The sequence below is a fragment of the Pithys albifrons genome, chromosome 4 (genome assembly GCF_047495875.1).
Source record: "Pithys albifrons albifrons isolate INPA30051 chromosome 4, PitAlb_v1, whole genome shotgun sequence".
Classification (NCBI taxonomy): Eukaryota; Metazoa; Chordata; class Aves; order Passeriformes; family Thamnophilidae; genus Pithys; species Pithys albifrons.
Window position 1 is genome coordinate 36,139,648 of NC_092461.1, and position 19,781 is coordinate 36,159,428.

Below are 19,781 nucleotides of genomic sequence, written 5' to 3' on the forward strand. Positions count from 1 at the left end.
TGCCAGGAATGCCTGGAGAGGACACCCACCATAGCTGCCCTCCACAGCTTTCTACAATCCATGCCATTGATCCACTCTTCTACATCAAAATTGCCCTGGTAAATAAATCAATTAATCAAAAGAGGAAGGTAGATGCCAGCTTAAAGCTCTTAAACAACTTAAAACAAGACCATAATCACTGACATCACTTTTTTTTAATTACACTATTGAAAGATGGAATAAATTATAAAGAGTCCTCATGATAGCTTTGCATTGATTTTGTACAATCTGTTTTCAGATCTGTTCCAAAGGAAACCTGTTAGGAAACTCAAAAGCATTTTGCTATTTCAAGTGCTTGTCTTCTTGTAAAGAAAGGTTCACTCACCACATCTCTGCATGCGCAGAAATGGTACAGTCTTATCATGCATAGCAAAGACCAAAACAAAGAGCACAAAGCTGACTTTTGCAGAAGAGCTGTATTGCTTCATGGGATTTTCCCTCAGGAAAGCTATATCGGGTATATATTCTCAGTTTTACGATTCTTAGTCTGTGTGCACCATTTTTTTTACAGAAAAATTAAAAGTACTCAATCATTTTGGTGTCTTGGAAAAAAAGCAAGACACATCCCTTTACAGGAGGTCTAAGTGAGAAATCTGAGTAAACCACCAGTTGCATTTGGCATCACTTAAATAAACAATAAAAAAATAATAGTAATAGAAAGCAATCGAGTATATTTTTAAGCTACAGGCATTGTTGCTTGGTTTTTATTTTGTCAATGTATTTAACAAGAAAACTACATTCAAGGTGAAACTGTCAGGATAAATAAATAACAGTAGTCTGAAATCAGTAGAGATCCTGCTTTTGCCAACACAGAGGTCTGCACAGTCCCCACAAGAAAATTCTTGTTACAAACACTAGATAAGTGGAAAGAATTGATGCACCTGCCTGCTCATTGCACTTTCCACTATTTTCCATTATTTGATCTTCTGCTGCAGGAGAAAGAATGAGTTTAAACCTTTTTATAATTAAAGAAAAGGATGCAATGTGGAAATACACTCTAGAAATAATGCTAAGCAAAGAGGTCCTTGAATTTCCCTTTCACAAGCTGCTCAACTGGCAAATTGCACTGTATCCTGCACAGCTTTCACAGGGCCCCATCCTCAGCCATGTCAGTAAGGGGTTTGTGACTTTAGAGTAAATGTAGGATGAAACTGAGACAAAACCACTCTGCGTCTTCTAGCAAATTAACTGCTGTGTCAAGAGCTGAGCAAAAACCTAAGCACTGCATGAGGAATTATCTGAGAATGACACAAAAAAACTTCAACTACTGAGCAGCAATTTTCCACAAATTCTGTTGCCTTCCCCACCAGAGTGATGCAATTAAAATAAACTTACTGAGCCATGGGAATGCAAAAGGCAAGTTATGTTTCCTGAAGCAAGGGCACACTGAAGAAAAATTTAGTATTGAATAAAGATGTCATTATTTTCAAGACAGGATTTTATTCAGTTCGGCCTTAGGTTTTCTAGGCCAAGAATTCTATCTGACTTCTCACTGTTGCAAGTCAACACTGCTAGCAGAGCGATCATTTTCTACAAGTACCATTTCTGATGAACATATAAAACTCCTCTGATGATTAATCCTTATCTTAGTCCGTAAATATAAATGGCAGTATTGATGCTGTCAAAACAGATCTCAAAGACCTGAAGTTCAACACAGGAAAGGCTGTAAAAATATGGATCACTTGGAGTGACTAAAAACCGGTCATCAGTAAACCCATTTTTACTCTCTGAAACTTGCTTTTTCTTCTAAATGAAATCTGTCACAAGATCAAATAAAAAGACTGGATACTTTCACATGCAGAAGTTTGGCTCATCAGTTTTAGCATCTAAAAACTGCTGACCAACAACCATATTTATGGAATGGAAACTAAGCTGTTGTACCTGTAAGTTATGAAACAAGGCTATTTATATAATGCACAAAAACCCACAGTGACGAAAACCAGATTCTTACTATGAGTAAATCAAACACCAAAGTGCATCTCCTGTACTTCCTTGTGAAGCACTCAGCTCCTGGAGATAACAGTCACAGGTGAGAAGAAAAAGAGCTATAGCAATAACAGCCCTATTAGTGCTGCCAAGGAATGGATGAAATAAAACCAGAACCCACATGCCGCCACATCCTCATCTCTGTAACAACATCCTTTCAGAGGGAAATTGAAGTTGAAGCAGGAATAGAACTTACCATCAACAACACCCTTGTGAAAAGGTCTGTATCTGCTGTGTCTGTGAGCAAGTGGATGCTGGTAACATCTGCCCCAGCACGGTCAGCTCCCAAAGAAACCCTCCTGGGATCCCCTCCAAAGCCAGCAATGTTCTGCTGCACCCACTTCAAAGCTGCCAACTGATCCAAAAGGCCAGCATTTCCACTTGCCTCAGCAGAACCTGTTGTAGAAAATAAAACAGGGCTGAAAAGGCAAAAAACTACAGAAATCTGAAGTGTTGACTGTCACATTTTTAGCAGCTCTTGCAGATGAACTTTGACAAAACTGATATAATAGTTTAAAAGTCTAAAGTGATCTCCTCCAAGGTTATCACTTTACACACTGAGTCCATTTCAGTCTTTACCACTCCACTAGGCAGCCTTGGAGGTGCCTCTTTGTCTGTCCTGGTGATCAAAAAATAACACTCCAACTTCTAAGCTTTAACTGGATACATTATGACAGGAGACTTGAATCCAAGCTAAAATATCCATAAATTTAGCCACAAGATTCTTTTTCCACATAAGTAGCTCAATCTTAAAATGAATTAAAAGCAAAAATAATTTTGTGTGTTTGCCAAATTCTTGAGTTGGAAGGGACCCATAAGGATCATTGAATGTTTCCTTGGAGTGTCCCTAATTGCATGTTTCCTTCCTACATCTTACCTTGTCTGATCGTTCATTAGTAGTCATAGCATCTTGCATTTCTTTACACACTTCCAGACATTATTTTAAAACTTTTAATATCAGCATCTATATCCTTTGAGATTGCCCTGTCTAAGTGACAGAAATCTTATATATATATATTCATATTTTTGTTAATATGAAAACAAATAATCATGTATTTTCCATGCCTAAGTACCACCACTTTCTTTTCAACCCCAACCTGATACTTTGATTAATAGGAAACTAATGCTGAAACCATCTAATGATGCAAGCCCCTAGGTAAAGTTAATTTTATGCCAACAAAAGCAGAAATAAGTAATTCCTCCACAGTCTGTAAGAAAGGAATAGAAAATGATTATTCACTGTCCACTTCTCTTTAATCCACAATGAGACATTAATTTTTAAAGTTTTAAAATTCTCCACATTTAAAACTTGGGGAGAAAAAACACAGGGCAAGACAAATAAGCCATGAATAGAAAAACAGCTGAAACTATTTGTTTCTTCCAATGCCAAGACCAAAGAGTACAATTTTAAAGTGAGAGTAGGTTCAGAAATGGGTGAATCAAAATTAACTGAGAGTTGAATAAAAATCTGCTACTTTGTGGGCAAAGAACAATTGAAAATTTACATCCTGTTGTAGATATTAATATGCCTATTGTAATGAATTATTGATATATCAAAAATACCAGTTTAAGCAGCAGAATAAATGTAAAGGAGAACAAGATTACTGATAACTTTGTAGGGCTTAGAGATACCGACATCGCAATAGCCATCACTACAAGTGCCCTTCCAGTATGGCAGGCAAAAATTAAATGGCCCCAAAAACCCCAAACTACAATCTTCCACATATAGCCATAGTTTCAGATGAACAGTCCAAGCCATAACAATGAAGTAATGGAGGAAAAACTTTCCGTGCTTAGTTTTTCAGGTTTTTCCTCTTTTTTTTATTTTGTTCTGCTACAACACCAGAGTTCTCAATGCAGCAATAAACCTCCTCCATGCTGTTAAAAAGGAAATCTCATTTTAAGAGCTTGCTGCATCCCTCGTGAGACAATCCCAGAGGAACTGAAATCACAGAATCATTTAGGTTGGAAGGGCCCCTTAAGATCATCAAATCCAACTGTTAACTCAGCACTGCCAAATCTATCTCTAAACCATGCCCCCAACTGGGACATCTACATACCTTTTAAATGGTGACTCCACCACTGCCCTGAATAGCCTGTTTCCATTCTTGACAATCCCTCTTAGGAAGCAACTTTTCTATGTAAATCCAGATAAATGTTTTAGCCACACAATTTTCTACCAGTATATTAAACAAAAAGACCTACAAGGGAAATATAACCAGTTCCTTTCACCCCAGCAAGAACCATAACCAGGTTATGAAGTGTACCATGCTGGGGAACTGATGCACATATGGACAGTCACAGGAGTTAGACCAAAAGAAACACGTCTGGCAGGAATCTTTTCCATTGCCTTTTTGTAGTAAAGATTCCATTCCTGAGAACCACAGGGGACTGAAAAAAATGAGTGTCCTTGTTTGCCTCTTTTTGAACATACATATGCACTTCTGTTATTACTAAACAAGAGAAGAACAATAGTGCTAAACCAAAGCATGAAAATAATTCTGTTTTATATGACTTCTTGGAATCTTAAAATAATCAAACCTAAAAACATGACAATCTTCTTCATATGCTCACCATCTGTATCACTGGCAATTCACCTTAATTTTTCTGGATGCAAAGCACAAAGTAAAGGTACTAGTAAAAGTGTGCATCTCTTTTGCAACATTAATGGGTGATAGAAAATGAAATTAAACTTCCTTTATACTTAGAAGAAAAAGAGCTCTTTCAATTCTTGCAAAAGCCCTGCCATTGAGAGACCAGAACAGCTGCGGAACTAAAAAAAACTTCAACCAAAAAAAAGGAAATATGTTGTTTTCACTACTCTTCAGTTCCTTAAATATCCATTTAATTTCTTCATTTTTGTTTTGCAATGTATAACAAGTCAACTTGAGAGGATTCAGCACTTTGCTTAGTTGGACAATGAAATGAATATTATTCACAAGTTCATAAATTTATTTCTATTTTTAAGGTCTTCTAACAGTCCTGCTGCTGATGTTCTCCCAGTCCTACAGGTGAACCCCTGATGCCTTTGAAACCAATGGCTGAACTTCCAAAGGACTAGGATTTGACTTTGAGTAAGAATGGAAACATCCCTGAAATGCCATTAAGGATTTGGTTTGAGAAAAACCCTTGTACTACTTGGCCCAGATTGATAACATTCATTGAAAATCCACAGTTACTACTGGTCATGTACAGGAGGATTCAGAGATGCTGCATCAACCTGTGGGAGGGGGGACCAAAGCTTAGATCTTGCAGAATGATCTAAGATGACATCAGAATGGGCGTGACTGAAAATCCCTGCTGTCAGGGACCCTAATAAAAACATCCGCACCTTATTACTGACCATGAAGAAAAGGGGACATATGAGAGACAGCGGGGTAGTATTGAAGGAATTTTTAGGGCTTCCCATGAATTTGGAGCTTAGCTTGCTCTAATGTCTCTTGCAAGGAACTTTTCTTACTTGCTCCCGTTCCCTCTGGAGCAACAGGATTTCCAGAGCAATACGATTCTGCCTAGAGAAGACTGATCAGAGACCTTATAAGCTTACAGCATCCTCACAAGGGGAAGTGTAGAGGGAGGCACTGATCTTTTCTCCCTAGGAACCAGTGACAGGACCCAAGGGCATGGTGTAAAGCTCTGCCATGGAAGGTTTAGTCTGGATATTAGGAAAATGTTCTTCATTGAAAGAGTGGTTGGGCACTGGAACAGACTCCCCAGGGAAGTGGTCACAGCACCAAGCTTGTCTGCGTTCAAGGTGTTTCTCAGCAACATTCTCAGATACATAGAGTGACTCTTAGGGTAGTCCTTCACAGAGCTTGGAGTTCAAATTTGATGATCCTTGTCGGTCCTTTCCAACTCAGGATATTCTTTGGTTCTAGAATAATAGGATTTTTCCAAAAATACACCAAGAACTACCCAAAGGGGAAGAGGCCACCAAAGGCTGCACTTCCCCTTGGCCACAGCTCCACAATATAGAGGAGAAGGTCCTCAAATAATCCCTATGTGTAAGGAATTGCCACTATCTGAGGGTCTGCAGGAATGCCAATCACATACAACAAGCCCATGTATTGACATTTTGCTTCCTGATGTATCCCTATGAAGAAGAGACTGCATAATTTTCCTGATCCCAAAATTATGGATCATCACATAAAATACTCATAAACTATTCAGCCCAGCCAGTAGTTTCCACTTAGGAAGAAACCTAGGTGAGCTTCACTGGGCTAAAGGAGGTTCGTGGGCAATGTGTGGGCAGTGCTGCATAATGGAAGCTCCCACAGCACATACTCACACTTCATTTGGCTCTAGACAATAAAATTATGGTATCACTTTCATAAACATCAGGTTTGTACTGATCAAAACAGTGATATTTTTTTCCTCAGATGCACCTATGGCCAACTTCTTACCTAAATGAGTAAAGAGCTTGTAATGGCAGATCTACAGATACTGAATGAAAGACAGGCTTTGGTGGGAGTGAGCTTTGAACAAGCCAGTAAACAGAGAAGGGAAACAACAATGAATAACTGCATTTATAACCCCAAACTGGGTAAAATCCACCCAGCATCACTAGCAGTGAACACATAAAAGAATCATGAGGCAAAGTATGTAGGTCTGGTATTAGCAAATGTGGCAAATATAACCTCCTAGATGTTGTAAAGGTATTAAAATGCCCACTAGAGAGACCAAGGATTGCTACAAGACAGATGGAGACAGAGCTCCACTTTTAACTGTGCATTTTGTCTCCATGTCTCTCTATCTTAACTTCCCCTGCCCCACGAGGGAAAGATGGCAGAAAGAAAAGTGTTCCCTATTTGCTTAACAGGTAAATCTTAAAATAACAAAAAACAAACAAAAAACCCCAGCAAAATGAAAAAAAAAAACAATCCCAAAGAGCAGATGGCACCACCACAAAGGTTTAGGGAGATTGAATGTACATTTTCATGTGTCTTTTTTTTAACGGGAATTTGTATAATTTTCAATAGCATTTGATATTAGGAGACAATAGGAGAGCTTTACACTAGAGCATGAGGAAGAGTTGCAAATAGAGACTATGCAAATGTTCAGTCACATCCAGGACAGTACAGGGGGCTAACAGATGCCAATTAAATGTGGCAAGTCCTTCAGAGGCTGAGTTGCTGAGGAACCAAGAAATTATCTTTGTGCCATACTTCCCATCCTTTCACATTCTTTGGAGCGTGATGCTGCAGTTATCTCTCTCTGCCTCTTTCTCACTCTGACACGGGCACAATAGAGCACCAGTAAAATTTCATGGATGGAACATGGAAGCTGGAATCATTAAAAACCATACTCATAAGGCAGGCCACTGGAATTAGCAGGAATTTTGATGCCTAACCTGACTTCATGTGTGTCTGCAGACCCCAATATCCATGGCTGCATTTGCAAACAGAAGTCTAGCCAGTGCTGTGATATAGGTTTGTTGCTGCCACTTTGCCTCCAGCCTCTCCCCTTTCTCTTCAGATCAAGTCACCACCATTTCTTGGCTATTTTTTTTTCAACCTCCCCCCTCTCCCTCAAAAAAAAAACAATACAAAAAAAACTCTCAATACAGGTTTCTCAAGTTAAAAAATAACTTAAAAAATAAAAATCAGAAGCAGAAGTGTTACAGAATGCAGTTCATCCTGGAAATCCATGACTTACCAGTGCTAAGGAAGCCAAAGGCACTGACTCGGTAGTTTGCTGTCACAACAATGACGTTACCGATGGCAGCAAGGTATGATCCATCTAGGGTTGTCTTTTCCTCTTCAGCATTGTAACTCCCTCCATTGTGGAAGAAGAGCAAGACTGACATGTTTTGAACCTGCTGAGACAACAACCAGGTTACCATTCCTGTAGTCAGCTCCTTTTGTCAATCACTGATGATAGCACTAGCACCTTCCCCATTAACATTATCTAAGGAATTATAGCACTTTAATAGTGACCATAATGAGGGGATATCTGCCTATCTCTCTGGAATTTAGTGGTTATTATTCACAATTGTCCAAAATTTGCCCACAGTGGCCTATAGAACATTAAAGAGGGCACTATGTCCAGTATAAAGTAGATCCAATAGCACCACTGTTCTCCACCAGCCAACACCTCCTCTAGGTTAGCTCAAGGCAGCTCTTGCTGCCTTGACCACTGGGCATGTGGTGGGCTTGTCTTTGATATAGCACATCTGCTTTACCCAAACAGGCAGGAAAAATTCAAACAAGAGGGAAACAGGAGAAGAAAAAGCCCTGTTGAGTTGCTCCATCTTGGGCAAGACTAACTGAATAGCTGTGCAGGGTGGCCTCCTGCTCTCAAATCTTCAGCATTTAAACACTGCCTAGTCTGAAAAATGTCACTTGATAACACTACATACTCCTTCATGCTCCGTGGAAGTTTTTTCCTACTAAATATATAGAGAGGTCCTGCAGGGGGGACTTTGACTCTACAAGGGAGAAATTCACTGCTCATGAAATGCAGAGGTAACTCTGCTCCAAAAGAGTCCAACAGGACTCCCAGGGTGGGAGGGCACTAAAATGGTCTGCTCCCATGTAAGCACTCCTTGCAGAGCCACCTGATTTTGCACAGAAACAGAGGATTTTTCCCAAAGCAGCACCAGGTGTGGACCCTCTCTGGACACAGCAGGGCTACAGCCAGGCTGCTGCATGAGCAGCAAAAAGGGACGACTACCCCAGGAGATCTCAGCATGTATCAGCAGGTTACAGCTCTGTCAAGATGACTCTCAAAAGAAATATTCCTCAGTGAAACACATGGAGGGATTTTGTTTCAGTTTTTGTCTTTTTTTTTTCTTTCCTGCTGAATAAAACAGAATAACCAGCTCCAATGCTAGAAAGAATTTTTCAAAGGGTAACCTCAGTTTTCTATTCAGCACTTTCATCCTCTATTGTCCACTTTAGCAGTCCTGAAGAAGGCTCCTCTCCCCTCTGCTTAGCATCAGGTCACACACACCCACCGTCCCACTTTCTGCATTGGCAGGTGGTGGTGTTTTCTGAAGAAGGGCTGGTGGCCCCTGCAGCAGCATCAAAGTACATCTGGGGCTGGTTTTCCCTGCAGCTAGAGGGCAATGGGCCCTGTTGCTGTTATTTTCTGGACAGAGCTTAGCTAAATACAGCAGCACCATCTGTTCTGGCAAAGGATGTCTCCAGCAAAAACATGACTGGCTGTATGGGAGAAGCAGCAGAGCAGTGATGGCTGTGCATCCTGAAAAATTACAGAGTAGGAGGCAAACATGCATCAGCTGCCCTTAACTTGTCACAATTGTTTGCACTCCTCACTTATCTGTCTGGTGAATCATCTCAGGGGCTTCTTGTGAACATGACACTGTTACCAAGAAAACCCAAGAAATTGTAAGCATTGAGACGTGTTGCTTTTTATCATGAACTTCTCCTGAACTGAAATTGCCTAATTTGCGGTGCCTTGTCCCTGGTTCCCAATTCTGCACTGCATGCAGCACAGAGAGATGGAGGCAAAGAATTTTTTTTTTCACATAGAAATGCATTCTGAAATACAACCACACTGAGCCATGTCAGCTAAAACAGTATTAACCATTATATTGTGCTCCATATCCTCAGTTCAGCATGGCTAAGCCTGAGGCTCACACTAAGCATTTCCCATGTGTCCACAGCCTCTATAGCACCATGACCTCCAGTTGGCCTGTAAATTGCACTATTCTGAGTGACTTTACTCAATTCTGTAGTGATGAAAAACTTAAGGCAAACACAGGTGATAAAATTTTGAAATGACAAACCAAAGCCATTTGCAACAGCTGCAACAGATATGAAGTATTTCAGGGGAAGATTTAGCACTGTGACTGCACAGTGCCAAGTGTATGGATGCAGCATTCCCATTTCTAGTCTGCATCAAACAATGGGAAGCCTGGCAGCAACATCATGGTCTCATGACTGCAGGGTCTTAGGTCCCATGTGCAAACCCTAACAGGGGAATGAAGTTCAGCAGCCACCAAGAAGCTGAAATCTGAAAGGCTTCATGATACACAGAACCATCTTCTCCATCACAGAGTACTTGGAAGGGACTACCAGTGGGGTCATCTGGTCCAACTTCCCAGCTCATCCTTCTGTAAAACACTTGAGCTACTTGGCAGCAATAGATATAAACTCTACCAAGTCAGGCAACCTCCACTGCTTCACTGCTGTACAATATTTCTCTGAAAAGAATTAAGTGCAATGGGGATGATGCACTAAGCATGGGAATAACGTGAAGGAGATGGGGTAAGAGGAGAGAGGGTATACTTTCTATTCTTATTTAGTGGAGATTTTAAAGTCTCAATCTTACAATTAAACCCTTCTTAAATGAAGGCAAAGCACAGTTTTGCTTTGTTAGTGTGACAGGTGGTGATGATTATAGGTGGAAAACAGTCAGAAGTGCCTGTTTAATCCTGTTATTTGTAGCTATGGAAGCAAAATGAAATTACGTAATTTATCTTCTTTACTGCTTGACACTTTGAGTGTCCTTTGGTGACAGTCAGCAGCCCCTGCACCATGCTCTTGTTAAGGCTCAAATTCACTGCTCTGAATTCACTGCTTTTTGAGGTATTTCATATTCCATATTCACTAGCTAATTTCACCTTCTGTGGGCTGAAAATACCTAACTGTACCCCCCTGTGAGTCAAAAATAGAGCTTGCCACAAAAAGAGACAGGAAAATGCAATGCCTTCTGCTCACAGCTACTTCTGCAAAACCAGAAGTTTTAGTTCTCTCTTGGGGAAGACTTGTGCATGTGAAACTGATTGACTTGATCAGACCTACTTCTACCTTACAGCTCTACAAAAGACAGGAGGGATTCAGTTCACAGGACGGTCAGGAGAATAGACAAGCCTATTTAGTCTATCAGATGGTAGAAAATACAATGCCTTCAAATATCTTGAAAACAGCTCTTAAGCATAGATGGCAAACTGCCTGGGACAGTGACCTGATGTTTTCAATAAGCAGTGACTGCACTCAAGGCAAAATGGCAGTCTGCTGCTGCAAGGAAAAGACAGACTGCTGGTCTCTCTGATGATTAAAACGGGCCTGCAAGGGACTCTGTGCTGCTATCAGAGAGCTAGACCAGCTCTTTCCAGACACTCAGTATGACAGACTCATAAATTTCTATTATAACTACCATCACCTTCTGAAAATTTCCAGTAGTGTGGAAAGAAACAGTTCTTGTCTCTGGGCCCACTCTTCAATGGGATTCACATGTTATTCAGTATCTTTATCCCCAGCCCCCCAGGGGTTGGCCAATCTTTTTAGCTTGGCTTTAACCTGAAGCTTTCTTTTATATCTGTTTAGAATGATAACATCAAGAACTTTCAAATTATGATTCCTCATATTGTACCATTGGACCAGTTATTTTTGAAACATCTATTTTTATGTTCTGTGAGCTGCTCACAAATCTAGCATTGCTTGCCACCCTCATTCCTGAGCAGACATCCCACAGATATCAATAGGGGAACAGTAAAGATGAAGAAAAAACATCAGCAGCTCCCTAACTGGTGGCAAGTGTTGATGTATTTTATTGCATTATTTTCTCCTGGACAGATGGTCCCTTTGCAAGAACACTGCCACTTCTGTCCTTAATTTCTCCTCCTCTGCCCCCACCTTCTCCTTGTGCTTTGCTTCCCTCTTTTTCTCTCTCATTTCTAGCTTTTTGGTATGGTGCTCAGGAAAGCCTGTAGGGAATACTCTTGCACCAGTAAAAACACCAGAGTGCCTAATTTAACTTTGAAGGCTTTGTGAGTACAGGATAAACAACCATTCATGTCAATTAAATGTACTTTGAAAAGAGACAGTGCTCAGCTGCAAAAAAAAAAAAATATTCTACTTGTCTCCTACTTACAGAGGTGGCAGGAACAAAGACGTTCAGATACAGGCAGTCTTCACTGACAGACTGTGACGGGGCCTCTCCATCTCCTGGCTGCCAACACGCTGCCCTAGAGACACCAGTTGAGAAAGGCACAATAAAAAGTCTTGTACTCTTTTTTCCACTGCTGCTATTCCCTTATCTTTCACTGCATTAAGTTAATAAAATCTTTAAACTCGCAGATCTCAATCACATTCAAAACTAGGTCCACTTATGTGTTAGTAACAGGTATGTAGGTTTGTATACACACACAGTGCATTGTATTTGTATGTGCAGAGTCCTTCCTCAGAAATCCTCCTTCCAAAAAGCTAAGACCTTGAAAATACGTTTTTTAAAAAACTCACAAGATTAGCACAAGCTGCAAGGGGAGCAGAATTGGAAGTCTCAGGCACAGAGCTCCCCTGCTACTGCCTGCACGTCTATATAATCTTCTGTTGAAATGTCAGTTATTTTAATTTCTAATAGTCTGTGGGCTACATATATTTTGATTTATTTTCTAATGGTCTGTGGGCTACATTTATTTGTGTTTAATTTAATTTCTAATGGTCTGTAGGAAAATACAGTAAGTTTAAAATTTTAATGCATTTTAAAAATCTCTTTGCTTTAAGCATCGAAGCAGACCATTAACAGTGCCAATCAATGTTAAAAGTGACCTTGCAATAGGAATTCAGGAGCCAACCATGTACAGAAAATCACTCTCTGGCCATCATCTGAATGAGATTCATATGATCAAGCATATCAAGCACAAGATCAAGTGGATGATTTTTGCAGTTCAATGAAAAGCCAGTTCCTTTACTTTACAGCCATACTGAGTTATGGAAAAACCTCATGATTTATTAGAGACTAAGCCAAAAGGGGCTACAGAAAAGACAGTAATAGTTCAGAGAATTATTTCTAAATTTTCATTTTTAATGCCCTTCTAAAATTTTGCCCTGAAGGTGTGAAGAAATTAACAGAAAACTAAAAGGAAAAGTACCAGGTTTAATGGAATTCTGCAATTTTCTTCCATAAGGGAGATTCCTAGGATGGTGACATCACTCAACAGCTTTCACACTGACATAGTGAAGCACATCATCTCCAACCAAAGCTGCTAAAGCCATTTTAGGCAGACAAAATACAAATTGCCAGGTAGGAATGCTGCCAGGACAACACTATTAATCATACAGCTTCCACAGGGTAGCAGGAATCAACACCCATGATCATGGCTTCTTTTTGTCCAGCTCCCAGGAGCGCCTCATGCTGGGACTGACTCCAGGGAAAGGCTGCCACCTGCTGAGGCAAGTCCACAGCTCTTCCAGCAGCAGGAGACTCCAACAGCTGAAGCAAGTTTTTTGGTTGGTTTGGTTTGTGATGGGTTTTTTTAAGTCTTTTAAGTCTTTTGTCAGGTCCCAGCTGATAAATAAATATTTCTCTTCCATCACTAATGGTACTGTGCTAATGGGAATTTCCTATATACAAGTATTGAGTACCATCAATATAGCATCCTAAAAAAAACAAATCAATGCTTTCTATACATACAGAGAGTGAGGTCTAGCCAATTCTCAAAGTGAAAACTCAAATTGTTAGGTTTTTAACCTTAAATGAATAATAGAAGATAATGACCAAATTCTTCACTGGACTAAGGAAGCACTGTGAAGTCAAAAGACAGAAATAGATTAACTAAGGTTCCTAAATTGCTCTGAAAATCTCAGCCAAGCTGCTTATTGCAACACCAGGTGTTTAGAGGGAGACCACAGAGGCAGATGGGACTTACTAAAGCCCTACAGACACCACACTGTGTCTGCAGACATCAAGGGCTGGTGCTGTGTGTGCTAACCCAACATGACTGTGAACCTGAGGAAGCAAAAAGTCTCATCCCACCAGATCCCTCCACTGTACATGAGGTCGTGGCTACTGTGATGGTGCTGTTAACACCTCCACAGCTCAGGTGCAACCTGAAGGATGAGATTACCAAAGGCCAGATACCATTTTAACTCCCCAAGAAAACAAATTCCACTTCTTTTTTCACTCAGTTCATCAAAGACTGTGTTAGAAACTTCTGAAGACAAATCCTGAGTAATGGAGGGACCAAATAGCTCCCATACAGATGATAGATCCCTAAACCTGTGGCCTCAGGGTGTGTTTCCACCAAAGCAGGTGTTGATTCATGTCAAGCCTGCAGGGCATCATGCTCCCAGATCCCTTGCAAAATCTCTCCTTTCCTTAACCATGAAGCTCCTGGTCAGATTAGTTTGTTATAGTTCATCACTAACAGCACAAGGACCACTCTTGGTGCCAGGAACTGAGCAGGACTGCATGGCTCAATATGCAGGACTTCAATACATCTCAGGTCCATTTTAGCTGCCTGAGAAGCTCTTGGGTCACTAAACCTCAGTTCTGAGCCCTAATTTCTTCAGGAACTTTCTGTCTGTCAACAGAATCTCTCCTTCTGACTGTTCTGCACCTTTAACCTCCCATTTCTTGTTTCTATCATCATTTTTTCCCTTGCAGCTCCTCATGGCTGCCATGGAACAGCCAGCAGGGATGCACTATGAGAAAGGTCCTATAAAAACCACTCTGTTTTCATAGCTTAGCTTGTTACTTGTTGTTGTTGCATTTCTATTTGCTGTGGAGTTTTTGTAATCCACTGTCCTAACATGTTTCACAGCACTGATATTCTAAGCACTGTCACCCAGACCCTCTTTTCTTTAGGAAACAGACATTCACAATTTGTCATTTTGTTTCTCCAATGCAAGAAAATTAACTCATATTGTGAAACTAAATGAAACGCAAACATGCACACAGAGGTGACGTCCATAGAGTGCCTCCAACCCAAACTCACTGAACAGAGATGGCTTTACAGCCCTGCAGAGCCAGGGAGAGCCAATCAGAAACATTAGAGGTAGACACTCAGCAGAAATTTAGCCCATCTGCTATACAGTTCCCACTCTTTCCCTCTTAAGACATTACCTAAAAGTTTATAACTTCCATATTTCTGTTCAAGCCATTTAGCAAGTATTTGCCTTTTAATAGTTTCTGAACAGATATTTTCTGGGTCACTCTGCCTGTTCTGGACTCCACGGGGCAGAGAATTTCTGTATGAGGCCCACAGCTCCTGGTTACATCAGTGTTTAAGTGCCCTTGTTTGATTAAATGTCTACAAATTTATGGATCAGCAGGAGCAAAATGTATTTTTATAAATATAATAAATACCTGTATAAATACTACTCAATGAAAATGGACTGACAGCAGACAGTTGGTGAGGATTTACACGTAGATTCAGGGCAATGTACTAGAATTTGCCTTTTTTCTTGAGGTGCTTGCATGCTTTAATATATAGATAGAAAATTAGTGCTTTTGCTAATCAAAGTCCCAAACTTGTATCTAATTGTACTATTCAGATTACTTTGCAAGAAAGGACATGAGTATTGTGGTCATCTCTCCAGCTGCTTCCATACACCTGGATGGACAAGCCCTCCTGCAGGTGATCCCAGAGGTTTCTTACCGAGCCACTGTGGCATTCCAAGTCTCCACCCAAGCAAATGGCTCTGGAGGACTGAAGCGCCTCTCTGCTAGGGGAGGGGCAGCATATGGGATCCCCAGGAACTGGCTGACATTTCTCCATCCTGAGCCAATTCTGATCACCTGGGATTTACCCATCAGGACTCCGTGAGATGGGATGTACACAGTTGGGGTTAAATCCAATTCAGAAATGGGCAGGAATAAATCTGTCGCAGAGGGAACAGAGGAAAAATAATTCACTTTTTCAAGTTAGTAACATTTCAGAACTGAAAATTAGTCTCATTTCCCTGAGTTTTAAACTGTTAAGTGTCCAATTCCCTTCTTTAAATGAAACAGATACATTTGTGTTACTGCCTCACTATGAAGTAGTCATTAGAACAGAGTTAAATGATACCTCGTGCTATTTGCCTCCTAAAACAATGTATTTGATAGGCAGAAGCTAAATTCTAAGTCATGGAACTAAAACCAAAACTGAAACAACAAACACACAAGTCTACCTTTTTCTGTCTCAGTCTCTGATTTTGTTTCAGTTGACAATGATAAACCCCTTTTCTCTCGAGTTTAAACCTATAAGGTTCTCATTGACTGTCAATACTTCACAGAATTTCAGTGAAAAAGAAAATTTTCTTCCCTTTCCCCCAGACTTTTACCTGAGTTCTAATTACTTCTAATAAATGAAACAATCAGTGTTACATGAAAAGAAAGCAGTCTCTATAAAAATCAAGCGGAATAGAACCAATGAAACTTAGAGTTTCAAGTAAGTACTTAACTAAACAATAGAATTTTTACCTGTCTACACAACTTCTTTTTCTCTCTAAAGTCACTTTCGCTTCTTTATGAGTTCATTCTGGTTTGGGAGTAGGGGTTTCTGTTTGGGTTTTTGTTTTCTCCAGAGACGGTCCTTAATACTTTCAATTGACAGTGGGCTTTCAACACTCTGTATATTATTCTCAGAGTTTAAAAGGAAGGGCATATCAAAGCATCTTCTGCAGATGGAAAGGAAGGAGCTGGACTTTCATTACTGTTTTTGATTGGTTTTACTATTCTGCACTTTCCAAAGCAACTTTCTTTAACTAGACTTCCTTTATTTATATCTGTTTCAACACTAGAGGATAACATTACGAGTTCATGCCTTTTTACAAAAAGTATTTGGGGACATTTTCCCATACTGTTGGCTGTAACTCCACTGAAACAGCAGTGAAAAAGTGTCTGGGAGAAATATACATTACTTCACATCTAGTTAGGATTTCCTCACTCCTCCATTCATAAGAACTATCCACAGGCCACCACAGTGGAGGTCCTTCCTTCACATCCTTAACCTCTTCTTACCTTGTCTCCTATAGATATAGGTAGCAGGTTCTCTGAGTAAAACCTGGCAGCTGTGTCCTTGCAGGCCATGTCTGCATATCTGTGTATCAGGGTAGAAAATGCATCTTATTGCTGAAGGCTGGATTTCCAGTGTAACCACCGTACATGACTGGTTCTTTGAACAAGCTGTGAGGTGGCACATGAAAAAGATAGGGTAAAAGTGTATTCTCACAGTATTTTGTAGGACATTGTTTCCCAATGCTTAAAAGAAAGGTTTTACAACAGGTAAAGTATAAGGTTATGAAGTATCTCTACAGCAGAATAATGGGACATGGATGTCCTCAAATTCCCAGAACATTCTCCAGAATATCCAAAAAACAGAAGGTTGCATTGGCTTTCAAATGGACTAATACAATAAGAGAACTATTATCACAAGTTTTAGAGGGAGAAAAACATCATCTAATAAAATACCGATAACCTCATCTGAATTCAAACAGTCCCCAGGGAGCCCCAGGGAAAGGTTTCATTCACAGTGTGTACTCAGAGGAGGGTATCCGATGCTTTGCCTTTACAAAGAATCCTTCAGTTACAGGAAAAGGAAAAAAACCAGTTAGTTACACTGCTCACCCTCACAAGGGTGGCCATCTACTGCAAAATGTGGGACCGTTCCACTGACCATCTTCAGCAGTAGGTGGGAACTTTTCCTGATTTCTACTGTTCTGCAGCATTGAGGATTTCCCTGTCATGTGAAGTTAAAGGACTCTTTGCTGTCTAGTCAAACTGTGGATTAAAGCAGTTCCCTTTGCTGTTACTACAGCTCAGCCCCTGCTTCATCCCAGCTCTGTTAACCTGCCCTCACACACCACTATTACAGGTTACTTTAGGTAATGGTATGTGGGTCTCTCATATGTCTCACTCTTAAGCTTCCTTTAACTGTCCTTTAAGAAAACATGACATCATCCATTTCATTCTTTGCTACAATATTCTCCAGGCTGTGCAATGCCTGTAGAAGGAAGAGATCTCTGTGCCCAAGAACTGTCAACATTACACACAATCACTGTATAGCATTTTATGCTTATTGTATCTTTCATTAGCTCAACTATTTCAGGTCCCTTCTCTCAGATTCAAAGACACTGGAGTAGTCTTTAAAAATAAGTAAAAACAGTGCATCCGTGTCAGAAGTGGGGGAACTATTCTTGGTTTTCAGGCTCACAACTGGGTATTTTCTGTAAAGCTATGAATGACCATTTCTTACCAGACAGGCAAAAATCTGTGGCAGTGGATAGGTCACTGGATATATCTCTGCTAACTTGCAGAACTTCAAAGTTTGAGATGGATGAATCCATGAGAACAGAGGAGACATTTAAGGGTTGCCATAAATCCAAATTCACTGTAAAATGAACCATACATAAATAATGTAACTATAGGAATCAGTAAAAGCTTCAAGGGGAAATAATATAGAATTAAAAACATTGGAGAGTTCCCCAATGAACAACTTTCATCTTCCTTTGCATTGCTAGGAATAAAAGAACTATAATATTCAAAGGTGTCTGACTGACTAGAGGATCCAGTTCCACCTTCAGAGGTCAAGTGTAACTTGATTTACAAAGGTATTCAGTTAATAAAAAGATAAATCTGAAGTGGCTCCATCCAGGTTTGCATGTAAATGCAACTGATTTAAATAAAAGGTTTCTGAACAGGCTTAATTCCATTAAAGGGCATAAGTTCTAACGCTTGCACACAAGTCGCTAAGCAGACACAGCCCCTAATTCCTTGGAAAGCAAATGGAGGTTATTTTGATCATTTTTATTTGATTTAGTGGACTAAATTACATTAAATTCTAAACTTTTTTAATGTCATGTAACTGCTATATAATTAAGATTTTATTTTATTTCGTACATACATACATATACATATATGTAAATAACATCATGTGCATTTATATACATTTTACATCCATGTACATGTGTGAGCATCTATATACACATAAGTACCAACTCTAGTATTCCTCAAGAACTGTTCTTCTCTTTCACAGTATACTTTAAAAAATGCCACAACACTCTTTTCTCATACACAGATAAAAATATCTTCAGACTCTCAATAGAGAGAAGAATAAAAAAAGAAGGCTTGCAAAAGAATGGACCTTTAATTTAGTTCTTGTTATCTGTTCAATATGTTTTGAAAGCAAAAGGCCCCATTGTGGCCACTGAGTCCTAAAACAGTAGGTTGGTAACTCTCTCCATGTAATTGTAGCGTGAGGACAGAGCTGAGTTAGCTGTTCCTTTGCTATTCCTGGTGAGCAGGTCTTTCTTTTCCTGTTGCTTTCATCTACCACACGGATGAAAAAGTTGTGAATATTCATTCCATTAAACATTTCTTTTAGTCTTCTGAAAAGTCAGTGACTCGCAAAGGTAGCCAAGGTTTCCTTCCTCCCCCTGTCACAAAGAGGTAGCTTGACCACACCACTCAACATCACACCTGAAACTGAGGACTGGGGTACATACAATCAACTTGGAAATCCTGATGCTGACATACTTGTCCAATTGAGAACCCAAGACCTCAAACACACCACAGACTAGGCTGGTAGCATCCTTCCTTGAGCAAATAGGCAGGGAGTAGCAATGACTAAATTAGATTTCGGAATTATTTTAATCCAAATAATTCATAACAACACAAGGTAAATTGCCACAATCCCAGGCTTTACATTGATGCTAAAAGTCACCTCTTTTGCAAGGTAAATCCTTCCCTAGGAGGTGTAAACCTCAAACACGAATTACCTCCCAGAGAATAAGCTGAAAAAATCTGATGTTCTACCACCATCAGCACAGTTGTTGCCTTAGTGCTGGTTCCTTTGCCATCACACTTTCTGAAGAAAACGACTGGTGGAGTGATGAACTGACCTACTGTATCTCATATAACCTCCCAAACAGCCCCATCCCAGTTCAGGCTTTTGAACTAGAGGCAAGAAAGCAGGACTGGGTCCCATGGGACCTTTATAACCACTTCAAAATCATTCCACTTGTGTTACGTTTGGGAGCAGCTCTTCTAAGACAGAGATGCTGAAAGTCTCCAGCAAAGTAGAA

The 19,781-nt window shown here is 40.0% G+C and overlaps 1 protein-coding gene across 1 annotated transcript in view; it reads right to left on the reverse strand.

Moving 5' to 3' along the window:
• Positions 1-19,781, reverse strand: part of TG (thyroglobulin) — a 149,160-nt gene that overhangs the window by 63,630 nt on the left and 65,749 nt on the right. Inside the window, exons 36-41 of the mRNA XM_071553809.1 lie at positions 17,954-18,088; positions 16,720-16,884; positions 15,374-15,596; positions 11,866-11,959; positions 7,681-7,840; positions 2,222-2,421 (exon numbers count right to left, since the gene is read on the reverse strand). Of these exons, the coding sequence (XP_071409910.1) occupies positions 2,222-2,421; positions 7,681-7,840; positions 11,866-11,959; positions 15,374-15,596; positions 16,720-16,884; positions 17,954-18,088 (977 nt within the window). The remainder of the gene's footprint in view (positions 1-2,221; positions 2,422-7,680; positions 7,841-11,865; positions 11,960-15,373; positions 15,597-16,719; positions 16,885-17,953; positions 18,089-19,781) is intronic.